The 17,953-nt window shown below is 44.0% G+C and overlaps 2 protein-coding genes and 1 long non-coding RNA gene across 5 annotated transcripts in view; 2 read left to right on the top strand and 1 right to left on the bottom strand.

Annotated features, from left to right (window-relative positions):
• Positions 1 to 5,005, top strand: part of SULT6B1 (sulfotransferase family 6B member 1) — a 31,067-nt gene extending 26,062 nt beyond the window's left edge. For both annotated transcript variants that reach the window (XM_030921229.1, XM_030921228.1), the window contains 2 exons: positions 2,154 to 2,310; positions 4,881 to 5,005. In XM_030921229.1, the coding sequence (XP_030777089.1) occupies positions 2,154 to 2,310; positions 4,881 to 5,005 (282 nt within the window). The remainder of the gene's footprint in view (positions 1 to 2,153; positions 2,311 to 4,880) is intronic.
• Positions 5,006 to 9,937: 4,932 nt separating this feature from the next.
• Positions 9,938 to 16,082, bottom strand: LOC115894339. Its single transcript, XR_004054447.1, has 3 exons — positions 15,977 to 16,082; positions 12,928 to 12,999; positions 9,938 to 10,161 (listed from the first exon to the last, which is right to left on the bottom strand). It is a non-coding gene; the product is annotated as an uncharacterized LOC115894339 (long non-coding RNA).
• Positions 15,204 to 17,953, top strand: part of EIF2AK2 (eukaryotic translation initiation factor 2 alpha kinase 2) — a 63,559-nt gene continuing 60,809 nt past the window's right edge. For both annotated transcript variants that reach the window (XM_030921646.1, XM_010373136.2), the window contains exon 1: positions 15,204 to 15,340. The gene's annotated coding sequence lies outside the window, so the exon portion shown is untranslated. The remainder of the gene's footprint in view (positions 15,341 to 17,953) is intronic.

The raw sequence follows: 17,953 nt of genomic DNA, 5'->3' as shown, positions 1-17,953 counted from the left end.
GATGTGCTTTAAAGCCGTGGAAATATATACCTGGGTATATAGATGGAGAAGATGACCAAGAACTGAGTCTCGGAGCCCACCAATTTAAAGAGTTTGGGGAAAAAAGGAGGAATCAGCAAAAGAGACCAGGAAGAGGGAAGGCCTATGAGGTAGAAAGGAAAGCAGAGTCCTGTGGAGAAAGCATGTTAAAGAGAAGGGAGTATCAAGTGCTCCTTAACTTAATTGAGTTTCTAATACCAGTCTTCCATTACATTCTTATACAAAGAAAATGTGGTTTAGGCCAGGCGTGGTGGCTCACGCCTGTAATCCCAACACTTTGAGAGGCCGAGGCAGATGGATCACCTGAGGTCGGGAGTTTGAGACAAGCCTGACCAATACAGTGAAACCCCGTCTCTACTGAAAATACAAAACTTAGCTGGGTGTGGTGGTGCACGCCTGTAATCCCAACTACTCAGGAGGCTGAGGCAGGAGACTCACTTGAACCCAGGAGGTACAGGTTTCAGTGAGCTGATATTGCACCATTGCACTCCAGCCTGGGCCATGGAGCAAGACTCTGTCTCAAAAACAAAAAACAAAACAAAACAAAAAACAAACAAACAAAAATGTATGGTTTAGGCCAGGCACAGTGGCTCACGCCTGTAATCCCAGCACTTTGGGAGGCCAAGGTGGGTGAATCACCTGACGTCAGGAGTTCGAGACCAGCCTGGCCAACATGGTGAAACCCTGTTTCTACTAAAAATACAAAAATTAGCCTCATATGGTGGCATGCACCTGTAATTCCAGCTACTCAGGAGGCTGAGGCAGGAGAATTGCTGGAACCCTGGAGGTGGAGGTTGCAGTGAGCCAAGATCGTGCCACTGTGCTCCACCCTGGGCAACAAGAGAGAAACTCGGTCTCAAAAAAAAAAAAAAAAAAAAATGTAATTTAATCTACCCTTTCTTTTTATAGGATGCATGTTTATAATATGAAAGAACATATTAATTCTAGTTTAGAATAATGTTTCTGAAACTTGTGCACCATAGAATACGAGTGTTGCCACAGCTGTTAAAAATTATTTCTTGAGGTTTGGGAGGAGGTTATTTAAATAGATTTAGGAACTGCTGTATTCTATAGCCCGCTCTCTTGGAGATTCACATTGTGCACTGGTCTATTAAAGACTCTGAGAGCAGCCTGGGCAACATGGCGAAACCCTGTCTCTACAAAAATACAAGAATTAGCCAGACGTGGTCGCACACACCTGTTGTTCCAGCTATTCAGAAGGCTGAGGTGTGAGGATTGCTGGAGCCCGGGAAGTCGAGGCTGCAGTGAACCATGATGGTGCCCTTGCACCGCTCTAGCCTGGGCAGCAGAGCAAGACTCTTTCTAAAAAAAAGAAAATTTCTTCAAGTTTTTATGATTCTAAAAATTAGACTTTCTTAATGGAATTAAACATTAACTATAAATAGAATTCAGAAAAAAAGAATTCAAATGAGCACATAGGAATACATTAATTTCCTCAGCTGGTCTAGGTTGGTGCTTTTTAATGCAATGATATCATCCTAGATAAAATTATAACCTGTGAATTAATGTTACTGTCATTATTTACATGCTAAAAACTATTATCTGGTAAGTTCAACAAGAGTCATAAGTTGAAACTACAAAGTATAATCAATACAGAGTATCTTACAGAGATATCTCAATATTGATATAAGAAGAAGAAAGTACTCAAAGTTTAAAGGGGGGGTATAAGATGAACTAGGGAGTTAGGCTTAATAACTCCGATGACTAAAAAGTCTGTCTTAGCGCAGAGAACAATTCCCATAGGAAGAAGTTTATCTTTTTTTTTTTTTTTTGAGACCGAGTCTCGCTCTGTCGCCCGGGCTGGAGTGCAGTGGCCGGATCTCAGCTCACTGCAAGCTCCACCTCCCGGGTTTATGTCATTCTCCTGCCTCAGCCTCCCGAGTAGCTGGGACTACAGGCGCCCGCCACCTCGCCCGGCTAGTTTTTTGTATTTTTTAGTAGAGACAGGGGTTTCACCGTGTTAGCCAGGATGGTCTCAATCTCCTGACCTCGTGATCCACCCGTCTCGGCCTCCCAAAGTGCTGGCATTACAGGCTTGAGCCACCGCGGCTGGCCAGAAGTTTATCTTTAAGAATTTTTTTTTTTTTTTACAGAATCTGGCTGTTGGAATAAAACAGATTGCTGAGTTCTTGGGATTCTTTCTAACTGGGGAGCAAATTCAAACTATCTCAGTCCAGAGCACCTTCCAAGCAATGCGTGCAAAGTCTCAGGACACACACGGTGCTGTCGGCCCATTCCTTTTCTGCAAAGGTAAAATTGCACTGGTTTCTGAGATTGTATCAGTTAGGGACTGACTATGCACACAACAGGTAATCCAAATAACTTTATCTTAAGTAGGATAGGGTTTTATTTTTCTCTGCCTCAATAAGAGGTCTGGGCACAGGCTCTCCAGAGCTGTAACTGGCAGCCCCATACCATCTTTTTTTATTTATTTCTTTGTTTTGAGATGGAGTCTCGCTCTGTCGCCCAGGCTGGAGTGCAGTGGCTCGATCTTGGCTAACTGTGACTTCCGCCTCCCGGATTCAAGCGATTCTCCTACCTCAGCCTCCCGAGTAGCTGGCACTAACAGGCGCCCGCCACCACACCCAGTTAATTTTTTTTTTGTATTTTTAGTAAAAACGGGATTTTACCATGTTGGCCAGGATGGTCTTGATCTGACCTTGTGATTCGCCTGCCTTGGCCTCCCAAAGTGCTGGGATTACAGGCATGAGCCACCGTGCCTGGCTGCCCCATACCGTCTTTTAGGATCCTTTCTGTGGTTGAGAGTCCTTTCTGATGATGACCTTCTGAAAACAAGATAGCAGCTGAAGTTCAACTATTATGTTCAAATTCAGATAGGAGAAAGTGAGTGGGCAAGAGGCAGAATCATATTAGTTGAGCAAGCCCCCTTTAAATAACTTTTCTGGAAGCCCCATCAGTGACTTTTTTTTTTTTTTTTGAGACAGAATCTTGCTGTGTTGCCCAGGCTGGAATGCAGTGGCACAATCTTGGCTCACTACAACGTCTGCCTCCTGGGTTCATGAGATTCTTGTGTGCACTGTCATGCCTGGCTAATTTTTTTGTATTTTTAGTAGAGACAGGGTTTTGCCATATTGGCCAGGCTGGTCTCAAACTCCTCTCCCAAAGTGCTGGATTACAGGTGTGAGCCACCGCACCTGGCCAATGACTCCTTTCTTTCTCTCTCTCTTTTTCTTTTTTTTCTGAGACAGAGTCTTGCTCTGTCACCCAGGCTGAAGTGTAGTAGCGCAACCTCAGCTCATGGCAACCTCCGCCTCCCGGGTTCAATTGATTCTCCTGCCTCAGCCTCCTGAGTAGCTGGGATTATAGCCACCCATTACCATGCCCAGATAATTATTGTATTTTTAGTAGAGATGGCGTTTCACCATGTTGGGCAGGCTGGTCTCGAACTCCTGACCTCAGGTGATCCACCTATCTCGGCCTCCCAATGTGCTGGGATTACAGGTCTGAGCCACCATGCCTGGCCAATGACTTCTTACATTTCATTGGCCACTTTCCTTGCAGTGGTGGCTGGGAAATGTGACTTTTTTAAGCCAGGCATATTACTACACAGTTAAAATCAGGGTTTTGTCAATAAGGAAGAGGAAGAAAATGACTATGGGAGAGGCAATTAGCTCTCTCTGACATGGATGATATTTACTATATTTCATTAAAGTATTCTAAGTTCTTGTGGAAATGTGTGATAATATAGCTTAAGGATTGCCAGTGTAATTTTTCACTGAGTATATGATGAAATAATGAGATGTAGAGGTAGCACATATACCAGCAAGGACAACAACAGCTAACAGCAGGCATCTATCATATATTAAACATTTTTTTGGGCTTAAATTTTATTGTAAAAAACACTGAAGTTCTGAGGCTGGGCACAGTGGCTCATGCCTGTAATCCCAGCACTTTGGGAGGCCGAGGTGGGTGGATCATGAGGTCAGGAGTTCAAGACCAGCCTAGCCAACATAGTGAAATATGGAACTTACAACTTCAACCTAAATGATCAAAAGATCATTAAGAAAAAAGTAACTTTCTTTACTGGTAACAGCCAATAAGAACAAACATCCCAAACTCAGGCAAAATAATACATTTTTGCAAAATTATCAGTATCTGAGGTCTTAACGAAAACTTGCTATAAAATGTTAACTTTCAAAGGGTATTTAAAGTCTTTAAGAGACTTTAGAGAGAAAAATATCATTTCTCAAAAAGTGGAATTTTAAGTTCTAGGTGTTTGGAGAGGAGTAAGGTTAAGGGATCATTGAGGCTGATGGGCTCCCCCTAGTGATGTAAAGAAAACATGTCACCTCCCACACCGCAGATGGTGGAGTCCCAATGGATATTGTTAACTTTACCACAGAAATCACGTTAGGTTTTAAGAGTGTAAAACTTTTGACTGGGCGCAGTAGCTCACGCCTGTAATGCCAGCACTTTGGGAGGCCGAGGCGGGCGGATCACCTGGGGCCAGGAGTTCGAGACAAGCCTGGCCAACATAGCAAAACCCCATCTCTACTAAAAATACAAAATTAGCCGGGTGTGGTGGCGGGTGCCTGTAATCCCAGCTACTTAGTAGGCTAAGGCAGGGAGAATTGCTTGAACCCAGAAGGCAGAGGTTGCAGTGAGCCGAGATCGCACCAGGGCGCTCCAGCCTGGGCAACAGAGCAAGACACCATCTGAAAAAACTAAACAAAGAGTGTAAAACTTTTTCCATGTGTCCATTTTAACATATCAGAGTGAAATATTGCACTGAAAATGGTAAAAGCATGAAGAAATATTCTAACAGATATCTGGGTCTACTGTTTTTTTGTGTGTTGTAGGTGAAGTTGGTGATTGGAAAAACTTGTTCAGTGAAACTCAGAACCAGGAAATGGATGAAAAATTCAAAGAGTGCTTAGCAGGCACCCCCCTCGGAGCAAAGTTGAAGTATGAATCATATTGCTAGGGTTGATTCCAGTCAATTCAGCAGGCCTAGATTTATTTTCCTTAATAATAATTAAGTTTAAATAATTAAATAACTCAATCAAATAATCAAATAATGATAATTAAACAATATTGAAATCTAAATAAAACAAAACAAAATAATAATACAATTTAATAATAATGGTAACATCAGAAATTTTTGAGCACAAATAAAAGTTTGTTAACTTTTTCAAGAAAGGGTATTTTAGCTGTCTCAAAGGGACTCTATTATTAATACATTGCACTGGAGTTTTAACTTATTTTGTGCTCTAGGTTCACGTAAGAGGGTATACAGATACTATCAGATACATACCTAGAGCTGTGTTTGGCCATAGATGACACAGGCCTCCAAATGATGCACAATTTTCTGTACTTTCGTCATAATATAACTCCTTTCTTACTATGGATCAAAACACTTGGGGTGGCTATCTCAGACTTAATGTTGGGGGAGAGTTAATTCCAACTCTGCAATAAATTCCATTCTAATTTGGTTCAAGAAAAATGCATTGCTCATCTGCTCCATGTATGCCATTGCAGTAGGCCTTAGGAAGGCCCCTTCTCAAGGGACCTTATATTTCTACTTAATATGATCTTTAATTCAAAGCTAAAGGTAAGAGATTGTGTTATTTTACCATAAAGACTTTTTCTTTTTCTTCTCTCTTTTTTTTGTTTTTTGAGACAAAGTCTCACCGTGTCACCCAGGATGGGGTGCAGTGGCACAATCTCGGCTCACTGCAACCTCCACCTCTCAGGTTCAAACAATTATCCTGCCTCAACCTCCTGAGTAGCTGGGATTACAGGCACGCACCACCACGCCCGGCTAGGTTTTGTATTTTTAGTAGAGGCAGGGTTTCCCCCATATTGGCCAGGATGGTCTTGAACTCCTGACCTCAGGTGATCCAGTTGCTTTGGCCTCCCAAAGTGTTGGGATTACAGACATGAGCCATGATGCCTGGCCCATCAAGACTTTTTCTACCGCAGAGACTCAAGTAGTCATGTGGAACTAACAAGAGAAGACAGAAAATGTTCTAGAAAGAAAGAATACTGGCTGGGCGAGGTGGCTGATGCCTGTATCCCAGCACTTTGAGAGGCTGAGGCAGGCAGATCACTTGAGGTCAGGAGTTCAAGACCAGCCTGGCCAACATGGGGAAACCTCATCTCTACTAAAAATGCAAAAATTAGCAGGGTGTGGTGGTGCGCACCTGTAATTCTAGTTACTGGGGAGACTGAGGCAGGAAAATGGTTTAAACCCCGGAGGCAGAAGTTGCAGTGAGCTGAGATCATGCCACTGCACTCCAGCCTGGGCAACAGAGCGAGACTTTGTCAAAAAAAAAAAAAGGAAGGAGGAAAGGAAGGAAGGAAGGAAGGAAGGAAAGAAGGAAGGAAGGAAGGAAGAAAGAAAGGAAGAAAGGAAGGAGAGAAAAGAAAAGAAAAGAAGGGAGGAAGGAAGGAAGGAAAGAGAGAGAAAGAATAAAGCAGAAAAGAAAGAAAGAAAGAAAGAAAGAAAGAAAGAAAGAAAGAAAGAAAGAAAGAAAGAAAGAAAGAAGAGAGAGGGAGGGAGGGAGGAAGGGAGGGAGGGAAAGAGGAAGGAAGGAAGGAAGAGAGAAAGAGAGACAGAAAGGAAGGAGGGGAGGGAGAGAGGGGAGAAAATACTAAATAAAAAGCTAATATCTAGAGTATATAAAGAACAACTAATATCAATAGATGAAATAAAATATAGCCTAGTAGGAAAAAAAAAAAAATGTAGCCAGGTGCTGTGGCTTATGCCTGTAATCTCAGTGCTTTGGGAGGCTGAGGAGGGAGAATCACTTAAGGCCAGGAGCTCAAGACTAGCTGGAGAAACATAGCAAGACCTCATCTCTACCAAAGAAAAAATTAACCAGGCATGGTGGTGTGTGCCTATAGTACCAGCTACTCAGGAAACTGAGGCAAGGAGAATTGCATGTGCCCAGGAGGTTGAGGCTGCAGTGAGCCATGATTGTGTCACTGTACTCCAGCCTGGGCAACAAAGACCTTGTCTCTTAAAAAAAAAAAACAGTGTAAAGGATATAGACAGGTAATTTATAGAAGAGGACATCCAAATGGCAAATAAATAGATAATGAGAAAAAATGTAGTAATTAGGAAAATTGAACAACAGTCAGAGTAATACTGGGATCTCTGAGAAGGAGTAAACAAGTGAGTTGATCCCTACACCTTCCTGAGCGTGCTACCTGTAGGCAGTTTCCAAGCTGCAGCACAGGGAAAGGGAACCTCATACAAAAGTCTCATAAAATTGGAGTTGGATATTGGGAGTCAGGCAGGCTGAAGAGGCTAGATTTTCAGAGCAGATTGCTGGGGAAAAGAGCACTGTATGTTAAAAATTTAACATAGCAAGAACCTCAAAGATCTGCAGAGGGAATCTTTCTAATCTTTAACTGAGTGCAGATATCCATATGCATGGAATAAAACTTTACAAAGACAGTGTAAATTTCCATCAAGACAAGGAAAGACTTGCTGGAAAGCAGTGAGTCAAAGAATTTTCCTGGACTTCATCCGGAGGTGGAAATAGTTCATGTTCCCACCAGTCAAAGTGGAGAGACTAATACCCAGGGCATTGGGTAGGTTTCCCAGAACAGTAGATTAGATGGAGAGGAAGAAAACACCAGGGAACTTGAAGGCATAGCAATAGAAACTATTCTAAATGAACACAGGAAAAAAAGACTACAGAAAAACATAAGCAGAGCTTCAGTAACTTATGGGACAATATCAAGCAAATTTACATGTAATTGGAATATCAGGAAAAGGAAAGAGGTACAGAAAAAAATGGAAATAATGATGACTGAAATTGTTCAAATTCAAATAACTATAAATCTGCAGATTCAAGAAGGTCAACAAACCCCAAGCTGAATAAACATAATGAAATGGCATCAAAACACGTCCTAATGCAATTGCTGAACACCAGTGACAAAGAGGAATCTTTGAGGCAGCTAAAGAAAAAGATGTTACATATAAAGAAACACGTAAGAAATACGACAGACTTCTCATCAGAAACTATGCAAGATAGAAGGCAATGGAGTAATATCTTTGAAACACTGAAAGAAAATCTTTGTCAACCTAGAATTTGATATCAGGCAAAAATATCTCTCAGAAAAGAAGATAAATACTTTTTCTGTCAAATAAAGCCTGAAAAAAATAATTTCCAACAGATATGTACTATGGAAATACTAGAAGTTCTTTAGACAGAAGGAAAATGATGCCAGATGGAAATCTGGGTCTACACAGAGGAATGAAGAGCACCAAAAATGGCAAATGTGTGGGTATATATAAAACATATTTCCCCATGGCCAGGCATGGTGACTCATGCCTGTAATCTCAGCACTCTGGGAGGCCAAGGCCGGTGGATCATCTGAGGTCAGGAGTTTGAGACCAGCCTGACTAACATGGTGAAATCCTGTCTCTACTAAAAATACAAAAATTGGACAGGTGTGGTGGTGGGCACCTGTAATCCCAGCTACTCAGGAGGCTCAGGCAAGAGAATCACTTGAGCCCAGGGGTTGGAGTTTGCAGTAAGCCAAGATTGCCGTGCCAGTGCACTCCACACTCCAGCCTGGGTAACAGAGTGAAACTCTGTCTAAAAAAAAATCTGTCTTTAAAATCTCTTTAAAAGATAATTATCTATTCAAAGCAAAAGTAATAACAATGTATTTTGGGGCTTATATATAGAAGTAAATCTATGATAACAATGAGACAAAGGATAAGAGAGAAGAAATAGAAGTATACTCCTGTACATTTTGGAAATAAATTTGGTAAAGTTATTTGTGCATGTACTTCACAATCCAGCAATTACATTCCTGGGCATATATCTAAGAGAAACTCTTCCTTATTTGCATAAGGCAACATGAAGGGAAATCTTCATTGCAGCATTGTTTGTAAATAGTAAGAAACTTAAAAACAAAACTGAGAAGAATGGATAAGAAAATTTTGAAATATTAATAGAAATAAATATTCAGCAGTTAAAATAAATGAACTAGGGCTATGTGTATTAAGTAAATACCTTTTTTAATTTTAATTTTATTTATTATGATTATTTTTGATCCCCAGTTTGACCATGGTAAAGTAAATAAGTCTTAAAACACATAAGAATTACTTAATGGATATGAGGTTTCTTTCTGGGGTGATGAAATGTTTTGAAACTACATAGTGGTTATGGTTGCACAATATTGTGAATGTACTAAGTCCCCCTGAATCATATGCTTTAAAAGGGCTAGGCTGGGTGTGGTGGCTCACACCTATAATCTCAGCACTTTGGGAGGCTGAGGTGGGCCAATCACCTGAGGTCAGGAGTATTCGAGACCAGCCTGCCCAGTATGGTGAAACCCCATCTCTACTAAAAATATGAAAAATTAACCAGGCGTGGTGGTGGGCACCTGTAATCCCAGCTACTTGGGAGGTTGAGGCAGGAGAATTGCTTGAACCTAGGAAGTGGAGGTTGGAGTGAGCCGAGATTTATGAATTAGAGCTATGTGTATTAAGTAAATACCTTTTTTAATTTTAATTTCATTTATTATGATTATTTTTGATCCCCAGGCTGACCATGGTAAAGTAAATAGGTCTTAAAATACATAAGAATTACTTAATGGATATGAGGTTTCTTTCTGGGGTGAAACTCCAGAGATTGTGCCACCACACTCCAGCCTGAGTGACAATAGCAAACTCTGCAATAGCAAAACTCTGTCTCAAAAAACAAAAATGTTAAAATGGTGAATTTTATGGTATGTGTATTTTACCTCTTTCAGAAAAAAAAATACAAAAACCAAGTTTAAAACATAGAAAGATTTTATTTTTTAAAACAAATGCATACAGAGGTAATACCCTTTAAGTCACAAATGTGAATAACTTAAATGAGTGATTATCTCTGCTGAGAAGAGGAAGAGGAATAGCATCAGGGAGAGGAACACTGGGGCCTTCATCTGTCTCCCAGTATTCATTCAACAAGCGTTTGTTAAGCAGCATTTCACATAGTGGATTACGCTTTCCTCCCAGAAAAAGGTATTTTTTCACTTGGCTTGTAGGATTCCACGTCTCCTTGTTTCCCTATTAGCTTCCTGCCTCTCAGTGTCCTTGCCAGTTCCACTCCTCCTCCATGGCCAGTCATCATTCTAGAACAAGGATCAGCAAACATTTTTTGTGAGGGATCAGATAGTAAATATTTTCAATTTTACTGGTCATGCAGTTTCTGTCACAATGACTCAACACAACTCATTTTAGTGTCAAAGCAGCCATAGACAATATATAAATGAATGAATGTGGTTGTGCACTAATAAAGCATTATTTACAAAAACAGGCAGCAGCCCAGTTTTGGCCCAGATCTATTCCAGACAATGAAATAATTAGTGAATAAAACAGTCATCCCTGTCCATGTGACCTTACATGTTCGAGGAAGGAGACAACAAAGACAGTGAATCAATAAGTGGTATTATATAATAAAAGGCTATAAGTGTCATGGAGGGGAAATAGAACAGAATGAGGGGGATAGGGAGTGACGACAGGGTGAGAGTAATGATTGGAACTTAAATAGTGTAGTCAGGGGGCTTCATGGGCAAGTGATGTTTCAACAAGATCTGTGAGTTTTGCAGGTATCTGAAGGACAAGGTTCCAGGCAAAAGGAAGAGCAAGTACAAAGGCACTGAGACAGTAGTATACCTGGCATTCTTGAAAAATCACAAGGAGGACAATGTAACTAGAGGAGAATGAAAGAGGGGCAGAGAAACAAGAGACAAGCTTAGAGTGGCAACCAGGGTCCAGGGTCCAAGAAATATAGTGTCTTGTAAGCCCTTGATGACTCTGGGCTTGACTTTTTTTTTTCTTTTTTTCTTTCCTTCCTTCTTTCCTTCCTTCCTTCCTTCCTTCCTTCCTTCCTTCCTTCCTTCCTTCCTTCCTTCCTTCCTTCCTTCCTTCCTCCCTCCCTCCCTCCCTCCCTCTCTCTCTCTCCCTCTCTCTCTCTTCTTTCTTTCTTCTTTCTTCTTTCTTTCTTTCTTTCTTTCTTTCTTTCTTTCTTTCTTTCTTTTTCTTTCTTTCTCTCTTTCTTTCTTTCTTTTTTAGACAGAGTCTTGCTCTGTCACCCAGGCTGAAGTACAGTGGCATGATCTCAGCTCACTACAACGCCTCCCAGGTTCAAGCAATGCTCCTGCAATAGCCTCTGGAGTAGCTGGAACTACAGGCATGCACCACCAAGCCCAGCTAATTTTTGTATTTTAGTAGAGACAGGGTTTTGCCCCTGGCATCAAGTGATCCACCCACCTTGGCCTCCCAAAGTGCTGGAATTGTAGCCACGTGCCACCACTCCCGGCCTTCTTGCTGTATTTCGTATGATGAAAGGGACAAGGCAGATCTCTGGGGCCTCTTTTATAAGAGCACCAGTTCCACCACCCAAAGGCCACACCTCCTAATACCATCACATTGGTGTTTAGGTTTTAACTTATGAGTTTTATGGGGTACAAACATTCAGACCATAGCGATGATTTTATAATAATGTGCATGTGGGGACTATTGATAAGAAGATTTTATAAGTAAGCAAGACAAATTACTAAAGCAGAAACATTTGAGGGAAAGAGCCACAAGAGATGTGGTACAACATAAATATGGACCACTCTACAATTTCCAAAAGCAAGAATAATAGTTATTATTTTTCCTCTGCTAGTAAAAAAAAGAATTAAGAATAATTGATACATACAAGATTGTTTTATCTGTGTCTGATTAGTTGCTTTACCATTATACATTTTGATCTAAAAGTCACTGTGAGTATTAAAAGAGCTAGACTTATGGGATTGACTATAGGTCAATAACCGTATTGATAATCACAAAGAGTTATGTAGTAAGTAAGGCCTTGCTGAGAAGCCCATGTGGATAAACTCACACATATCCTCCATTCCTGCTATCACAGCCTCTTTGTTAGAACAAGCACTGGTATAGCTGGGGAAAAGGCTAACAGAAGTCTTCTTGCTCAACTGCTTCTCAAAAGCCTCTTTAGAAGTGGGTGCCTTTGGTGAACATTCACAAGGGAGCCCAATATGCACACTCTGCCCATTTGAAGTGGTTCACACACATCATTTCCCTAGACCTCATCATCAACCCTCTGATATCATTCCTTCCAACTCTCTGAACATCAGCTGCATTGCCAGCCACTGGCTCCATACAAGCCACTGAAGGAGGGCCCTTTGGATCTTCTTGGGGGCCATGGTTATGGAGTAAGTGACTAGGTTGCATAAGATGAATCGACTCCAATATTCCTGACTCCCTAAGTGTTTTTGATTTATTTATCTGCATTACTTGGCATTACATTTTTATTTAGTGTGAGCTGCCACTGAGCTCAGATTATAGTAAACCAACTGGGCAAACTGGCTAAGCGCTCCCACTGCTAGAGACAGTACATCAACTTTCTTTTCTTTTTTTTTTTTCTCGCTCTGTTGCCAGGCTGGAGTGCAGTGGCACGATCTTGGCTCACTACAACCTTTGACTCCCTGGTTCAAGGAGTCAATTCTCCTGCTTCAGCCTCCCAAGTAGCTGGGATTACAGGCACAGGCTACCACACACAGCTAATTTTTGTATTTTTAGTAGAGACGGGGTTTCACCATGTTGGCCAGGATGGTCTTGATCTCCTGACTTCATGATCCGCCCGCCTTGGCCTCCTAAAGTGCTGAGATTACAAGCGTGAGCCACCCCGCTCAGCCTCAACTTTCAACTTTCTTCATGTCATCTTTAGACTCATTGCCATGCCTATTTCTTGCTTTCTGTTGCTCTTTTGTTGTGTAAAGCATCTCCCCTCAATCAGATCTTGTCCATATCCTCTTGGAGCGCATTAGCATCTGATTCTAGTTCTAGGAGTGAAGGCACAGGTAGAGATACGGTATTTGGAGAATCAGCACCTCCTTGCATGGTGGCTGTTTCATGCTCTTCAGTATAGGCTGTACCAGCCTTATCAGACAGTGGTGGGAAACCTGTGGAGACACAGCAGAATTTAGGAGGGCAGTGGCACTTGAATTCATTCAAATCCACCCAAATTCCCAGGGCTTCATTCTTTCACAGTCAATGCCCTCAATGTTCATAGAAGAGACCTGATGAGGCTGCAAATTAAATTTATATTGTAATTCTAGGCTGGGCACGGTGGATCACGCCTGTAATCCTGGCACTTTGGAAGGCCGAGGAGGGGGAATCACTTGAGGTGAGGAGTTCCAGACCAGGCTGGCCAATATGGTGAAACCCCTTCTCTACTAAAAATACAAAAATTAGCTGGGTGTGGTGGCACACGACTGTAATCCAGCTACTTGGGAGGCTGAGGCAGGGAAATTGCTTGAGCCCTGGAGGCAGAGGTCATAGTGAGTCAAGATCGTGCCACTGCACTCCAGCCTGGGTGACACAGCAAGACTCCATCTCAAAACAATTATGTTGTAATTCTGGTACCTGCAGCACCAAGCTTTGCACCTGGGGAGCCCAGACGGTAGGGAATTGGGCTCCTCAGGGAGCCCAATATGCTCACACTCTGCCCATTCCAAGAGGTTCACCCATATCATATCACTCCCCTAGACGTCATCACCAACCCTCTGATATCATTCCTTCCAAATCTTTTCCCAGTAGAGAAGGCAGATTTTACATCACCCCTGAGGCTAGGAGGGTTTTCTGGTGCAGTCATAGAAGCTTGTGTCCTCTGATTATGCTTGAGCTTGTCATTTTTCATTCTTTAAGCTCTCTTGGGCAGTTGAGGGGCTCAAAAGTCAGAAAAACTTGTCCTTGCTACTGCCATTGCTGCTGCCACAGCCACCCCAACACCCACAAAGCTGACAAATGGACACCCAGCACTGTCAGAGTTTTCTTGTCACCTGGAAATGCCACAAAAAATGGTTCTACCTCATGTCCACCTTCTAAACCTCCTGCCAGTGCTTTACATTTGAGGGACTTAAGCTATGCCCAGGACCTGAGCTACAGTGTAGATTTTAGTTGTTGATACCCTGCAATGCGGGGTTGTAGGGGAATGGAGAAAGGAGGCTGGAGTAGATGCCTGCCTAGGTATAATATTCTTTTTTATTTTTTTGAGATGGAGTCTCACTCTGTCGCCCAGGCTGGAGTGCAGTGGCATGATCTCAGCTCACTGCAACCTCTGCCTCCCAGATTCAAGCAATTCTCCTTGCCTCAGCCTCCGGAGTAGCTGGGATTACGGGGTGCCCGCCACCACACCCAGCTAATTTTTGTGTATTTTAGTAGAGATGGGGTTTTGCCATGTTGGCCAGGCTGGTCTTGAACTCCTGACCTCAGGTGATCTGCCCCCCCTTCGGCCTCCCAAATTTCTGGGATTACAGGCATGAGCCACTGCACCGGCCTAGGCATAATATTTAATGTATATTTGAGGTCTGTCTTGGGACCACCTCCCTCTCTTATTCCGGCTAAGATATTGAGAGTACAGACTCCTGGCTATAATTCTAACTCCGCTGCTTACTAGTTGTGTTAATCTAACTCCTCTGTGCCTCAATACTCACTAGTCACTGTGCCAATGACTGTGGAACTCTGTGTGACTCTGGGAGTGTGTCACAGTCCATCAGGTGAGTAGAATTTCTATAAATCGAGGACTACTGGTGTTGGACTATATAGGAAACTCCCTGGGGTACTGTAGGGAGCAGGTGGCTCTCTTTAACAGCAGGACTGGCCCGCAGGTGCTTTTACAGCGGCTGACAAGTGTCTGCTCATGAATGAATGGATGGGCGGGAGCAGAGTGAGGGAGATTACCCCCTCAGGCCTCTCATCCCCAGCCTTGTAAAAGTGAGGTGGCAGCGGTGTGGCAAGTGGGGAGGAGTGCTTTGGTGTTTACAGGCCTGGGCTTTAACTGAATCCTGGCTTTCCCACTTACGAGCCGCTGGACCCCTAGGTAAGTTCATTTACTTAATTTCCTCCATTGTAAAATGGAGCTGCTAAGACCCATCTTCCCAACCCCTCTCCAAATATTTGTGTTGAGAGTAAGTGGAACCCTTGATTCCAGAACCTAATGCAGCCAGAGCCACCTGCCCCAGGAGCCCCGGGGCGGGGGGGTGGGGGGGAGGCGGTTGGGGGTGCGGGGTCCTGGCCGCGCAGGGCTGCACAAGGGTGCCAAGCCCCTGCGCCAGTGCCGCCAGCCAGTGCGTCTCGCGCGCACTCTGGATCCAGCGCCAATTTACCCCAATCCCGTAGCAGACGAGGGCTTGTGCGAGAGGGGGCCGGGCTGCTGCAGGGAAGGCGGAGTCCGAGGGGAAAACGAAACTGAGAACCAGTTCTCCCGAAGCCGCGGGTCTCCTGCCGGCGGCCGCAGCGCAGGTGAGCGGGGCTGGGGGCAGCCGAGGGAGCGCAGGGAGCGGGGGCTGGGGGGCCACGGGATAGGGGCTGCGGGCCCAGCCGGGGCGGGACCCGCCGATCCTGCGTCCCCAGCTCAGGACGCGGACGCTGATCCGAAGCCCCTGGCCCCAGCTGGGTCAGCAATGGGAGAGCAGTCCGAGGCCCACAGCCCGGGTGTGGGGCCCTCCCTGAATCCAGGGAAAGGATCGTGGAGCGGGATGGGGGCTGAAAGCCATTTCCTTCCCGCGAAGAATTTTTATCAGTGCAAGTAACGAATATTTCCTAGGCAGCAGTTGTGGGGCTGGGTCTAGTGGAAGATGAATAGGCCTAGTGGCTTGACATACAGAAAATACGGAGGCCTGAAATACTCATAGACTGGCTGAACAATCTCTGGCTAAAAATCTCTTGCATGGAGAGTTGCGGTAGTTTCCCAATTGCCTGGCCTCAGTTCCTGTTCCCACTCCGTCTCCTCACCCCCGAACCTCCACCCCCTACCTCTTCTACACACCTCAGCAACTGGAATGTTCCTTTAAGAAAGAACCAGACTCTGCCCTGCTCAGACCTACCCCATAGCTTTCCTGTCTCGTCAGAATCCTATAAACATTTATTAAGGCTCACCGGCAAGGTCCCCTGCACCCCCTACTCCGGCCATGCTAGCTTCCTTGCTGTTCCTGGTGCACAGCCAAGCATCCTCCAGCCTCTAGGCCTTTGCACTGCCTGTTTCTTCTTCCTGGAAAGCTTCTCCCCCAGATACTTGCATGGGGAAACCCCTCCCTTATCCTGCACTGCTTCCCATGCCAGCTTATCAGAGCAGCCTTCCTCAAACAACCAGCATATACAAGAAACCCCACTCTGCCCTTGCTGTTCCCCCTTCCACTACCTCAATTTTCAACATAGTAGTTATCACCTGATGACATTTTCTTTCCTTCTTTTCTTTTCTTTTCTTTTTTTTTTTTTGAGACAGATTCTCACTCTGTCGCCAGGCTGAAGTGCAGTGGTGCGATCTTGGCTCACTGCAACCTCCGCTTCCCGGGTTCAAGCGATTCTCCTGCCTCAGCCTCCCGAGTAGCTAGGGACCACAGGCGCCTGCCACCATAGCCAGCTAATTTTTTTATTTTTAGTAGAGACGGGGTTTCACCATATTGGCCAGGCTGGTCTTGAACTCCTGACCTTGTGATCCCCCACCTCAGCCTCCCAAAGTGCTGGGATTACAGGCATGAGCCACCGCGCCCGGCCACCCGGTGACATTTTCTTATGGGTTGTTCCTCCACTGGTAATTTCACAATTACCTATAACAGGGTTCACTAGTATAGTCCCAGCACCTAGTACATAATAGGTGCTGATTAAATGTTTGCTAAATGAATGGTAATTCAAAAACTCCCTTTTGAATTCCAAAATAATGAGGCGTCCTGTTGCCCATGTTTCCTTCTTTCCTTCCTTCCTTCCCTCCCTCCCTCCTTTCTTTTCTTTTTCCTCTTCTTTTCTCTTCTCTTCCTTCCTTGTTTCCTTGTTTCCCTCTCTCTCTCTCCCTTCTTTGTTCTTTTCTTTCTCCTTTCAAGATGGAGTCTCACTCTGTCGCCCAGGCTGGAGTATAGTAGCTCGATCTCAGCTCACTGCAACTTCTGCCTCCAGGGTTCAAGTGATTCTCCTGTTGTGCCCCAGTCCTTTAATTCCCCAAAGAAGACCACCAGAATCCGAGGTCAAAGCCAAACGGCAAGGATCTTTAATACAAGTTCGAACCTGGACTCCTGACTAAAAACTGTTCGAGAGCCCCCGGCTGGGTTTGAGACAGCGTTATATAGTCAGCAGTAAACAGGCACAGAGTCACAGGGTATTTTATGCAATACAGGTTTGGGATTGGCTGACATTTGAACAAGGCGATTTGGCCGTTTATGATTGGTTCCCGCCTTCTGGGAGTTTCAGTTACTCTTTCAAACACTCATGACCTTTATCAGGGGACTCTCCAGGTGGTGTTTTTCCAAAGTTGAGATATATGGAGGAATGTGTTTGTGTTTGTGCTGGGCTCAGGAAGTTGAGATATATGGAGGAATGTGTTTGTGCTGGGCCCAGGGCTGAGGAATGTGTGAATGTGTTTGATCTCTTTCATTCCCCCCTTTCTCAGGAGACTGAGGGTCTAATCTTGGATCCTTATAAGGTTATCTCTGCTTCTTCTGCGCCCCTGAGGTCTAGGGGTTGATATTGGGTGCGGAGAACCATAAGTTGGATGGTGTTGAACCTTTCTCTAACAAATTGCAATATTTTATTAATAACGCATGGTTCTATTGTGAGCAGGAGCAAGAGGGTTATCAGTGGCCTAATGAAGGGGGCTAGGAGAGAGAACATGGAAGAGTTCCACCAGTTATTAGCGGCTGAGGCAAACTGCTGCCTTTTCATTTCTAGGCTTAACTTGTGTAACTGTTGTACCCGACTTTCCACTAGCCCCAACTCATTTATATAAAAACAGCACTCTTCTTTGAGGAACATACAGGTGCCTCCTTTTTCAGCGGTGAGTAAATCTAAAGCTCTCCGATTTTGGAGGGTTACTTGTGCTAGAGAGGTGAGTTGCCGCTGGAGGGAGGCAAGGGATTCAGCCGA

This window comes from Rhinopithecus roxellana, chromosome 17, assembly GCF_007565055.1.
Source record: "Rhinopithecus roxellana isolate Shanxi Qingling chromosome 17, ASM756505v1, whole genome shotgun sequence".
In the NCBI taxonomy this organism is placed as follows: Eukaryota; Metazoa; Chordata; class Mammalia; order Primates; family Cercopithecidae; genus Rhinopithecus; species Rhinopithecus roxellana.
Note: the sequence above shows the minus strand (reverse complement) of the source record. Positions and strands in the feature narration are given on the sequence as shown.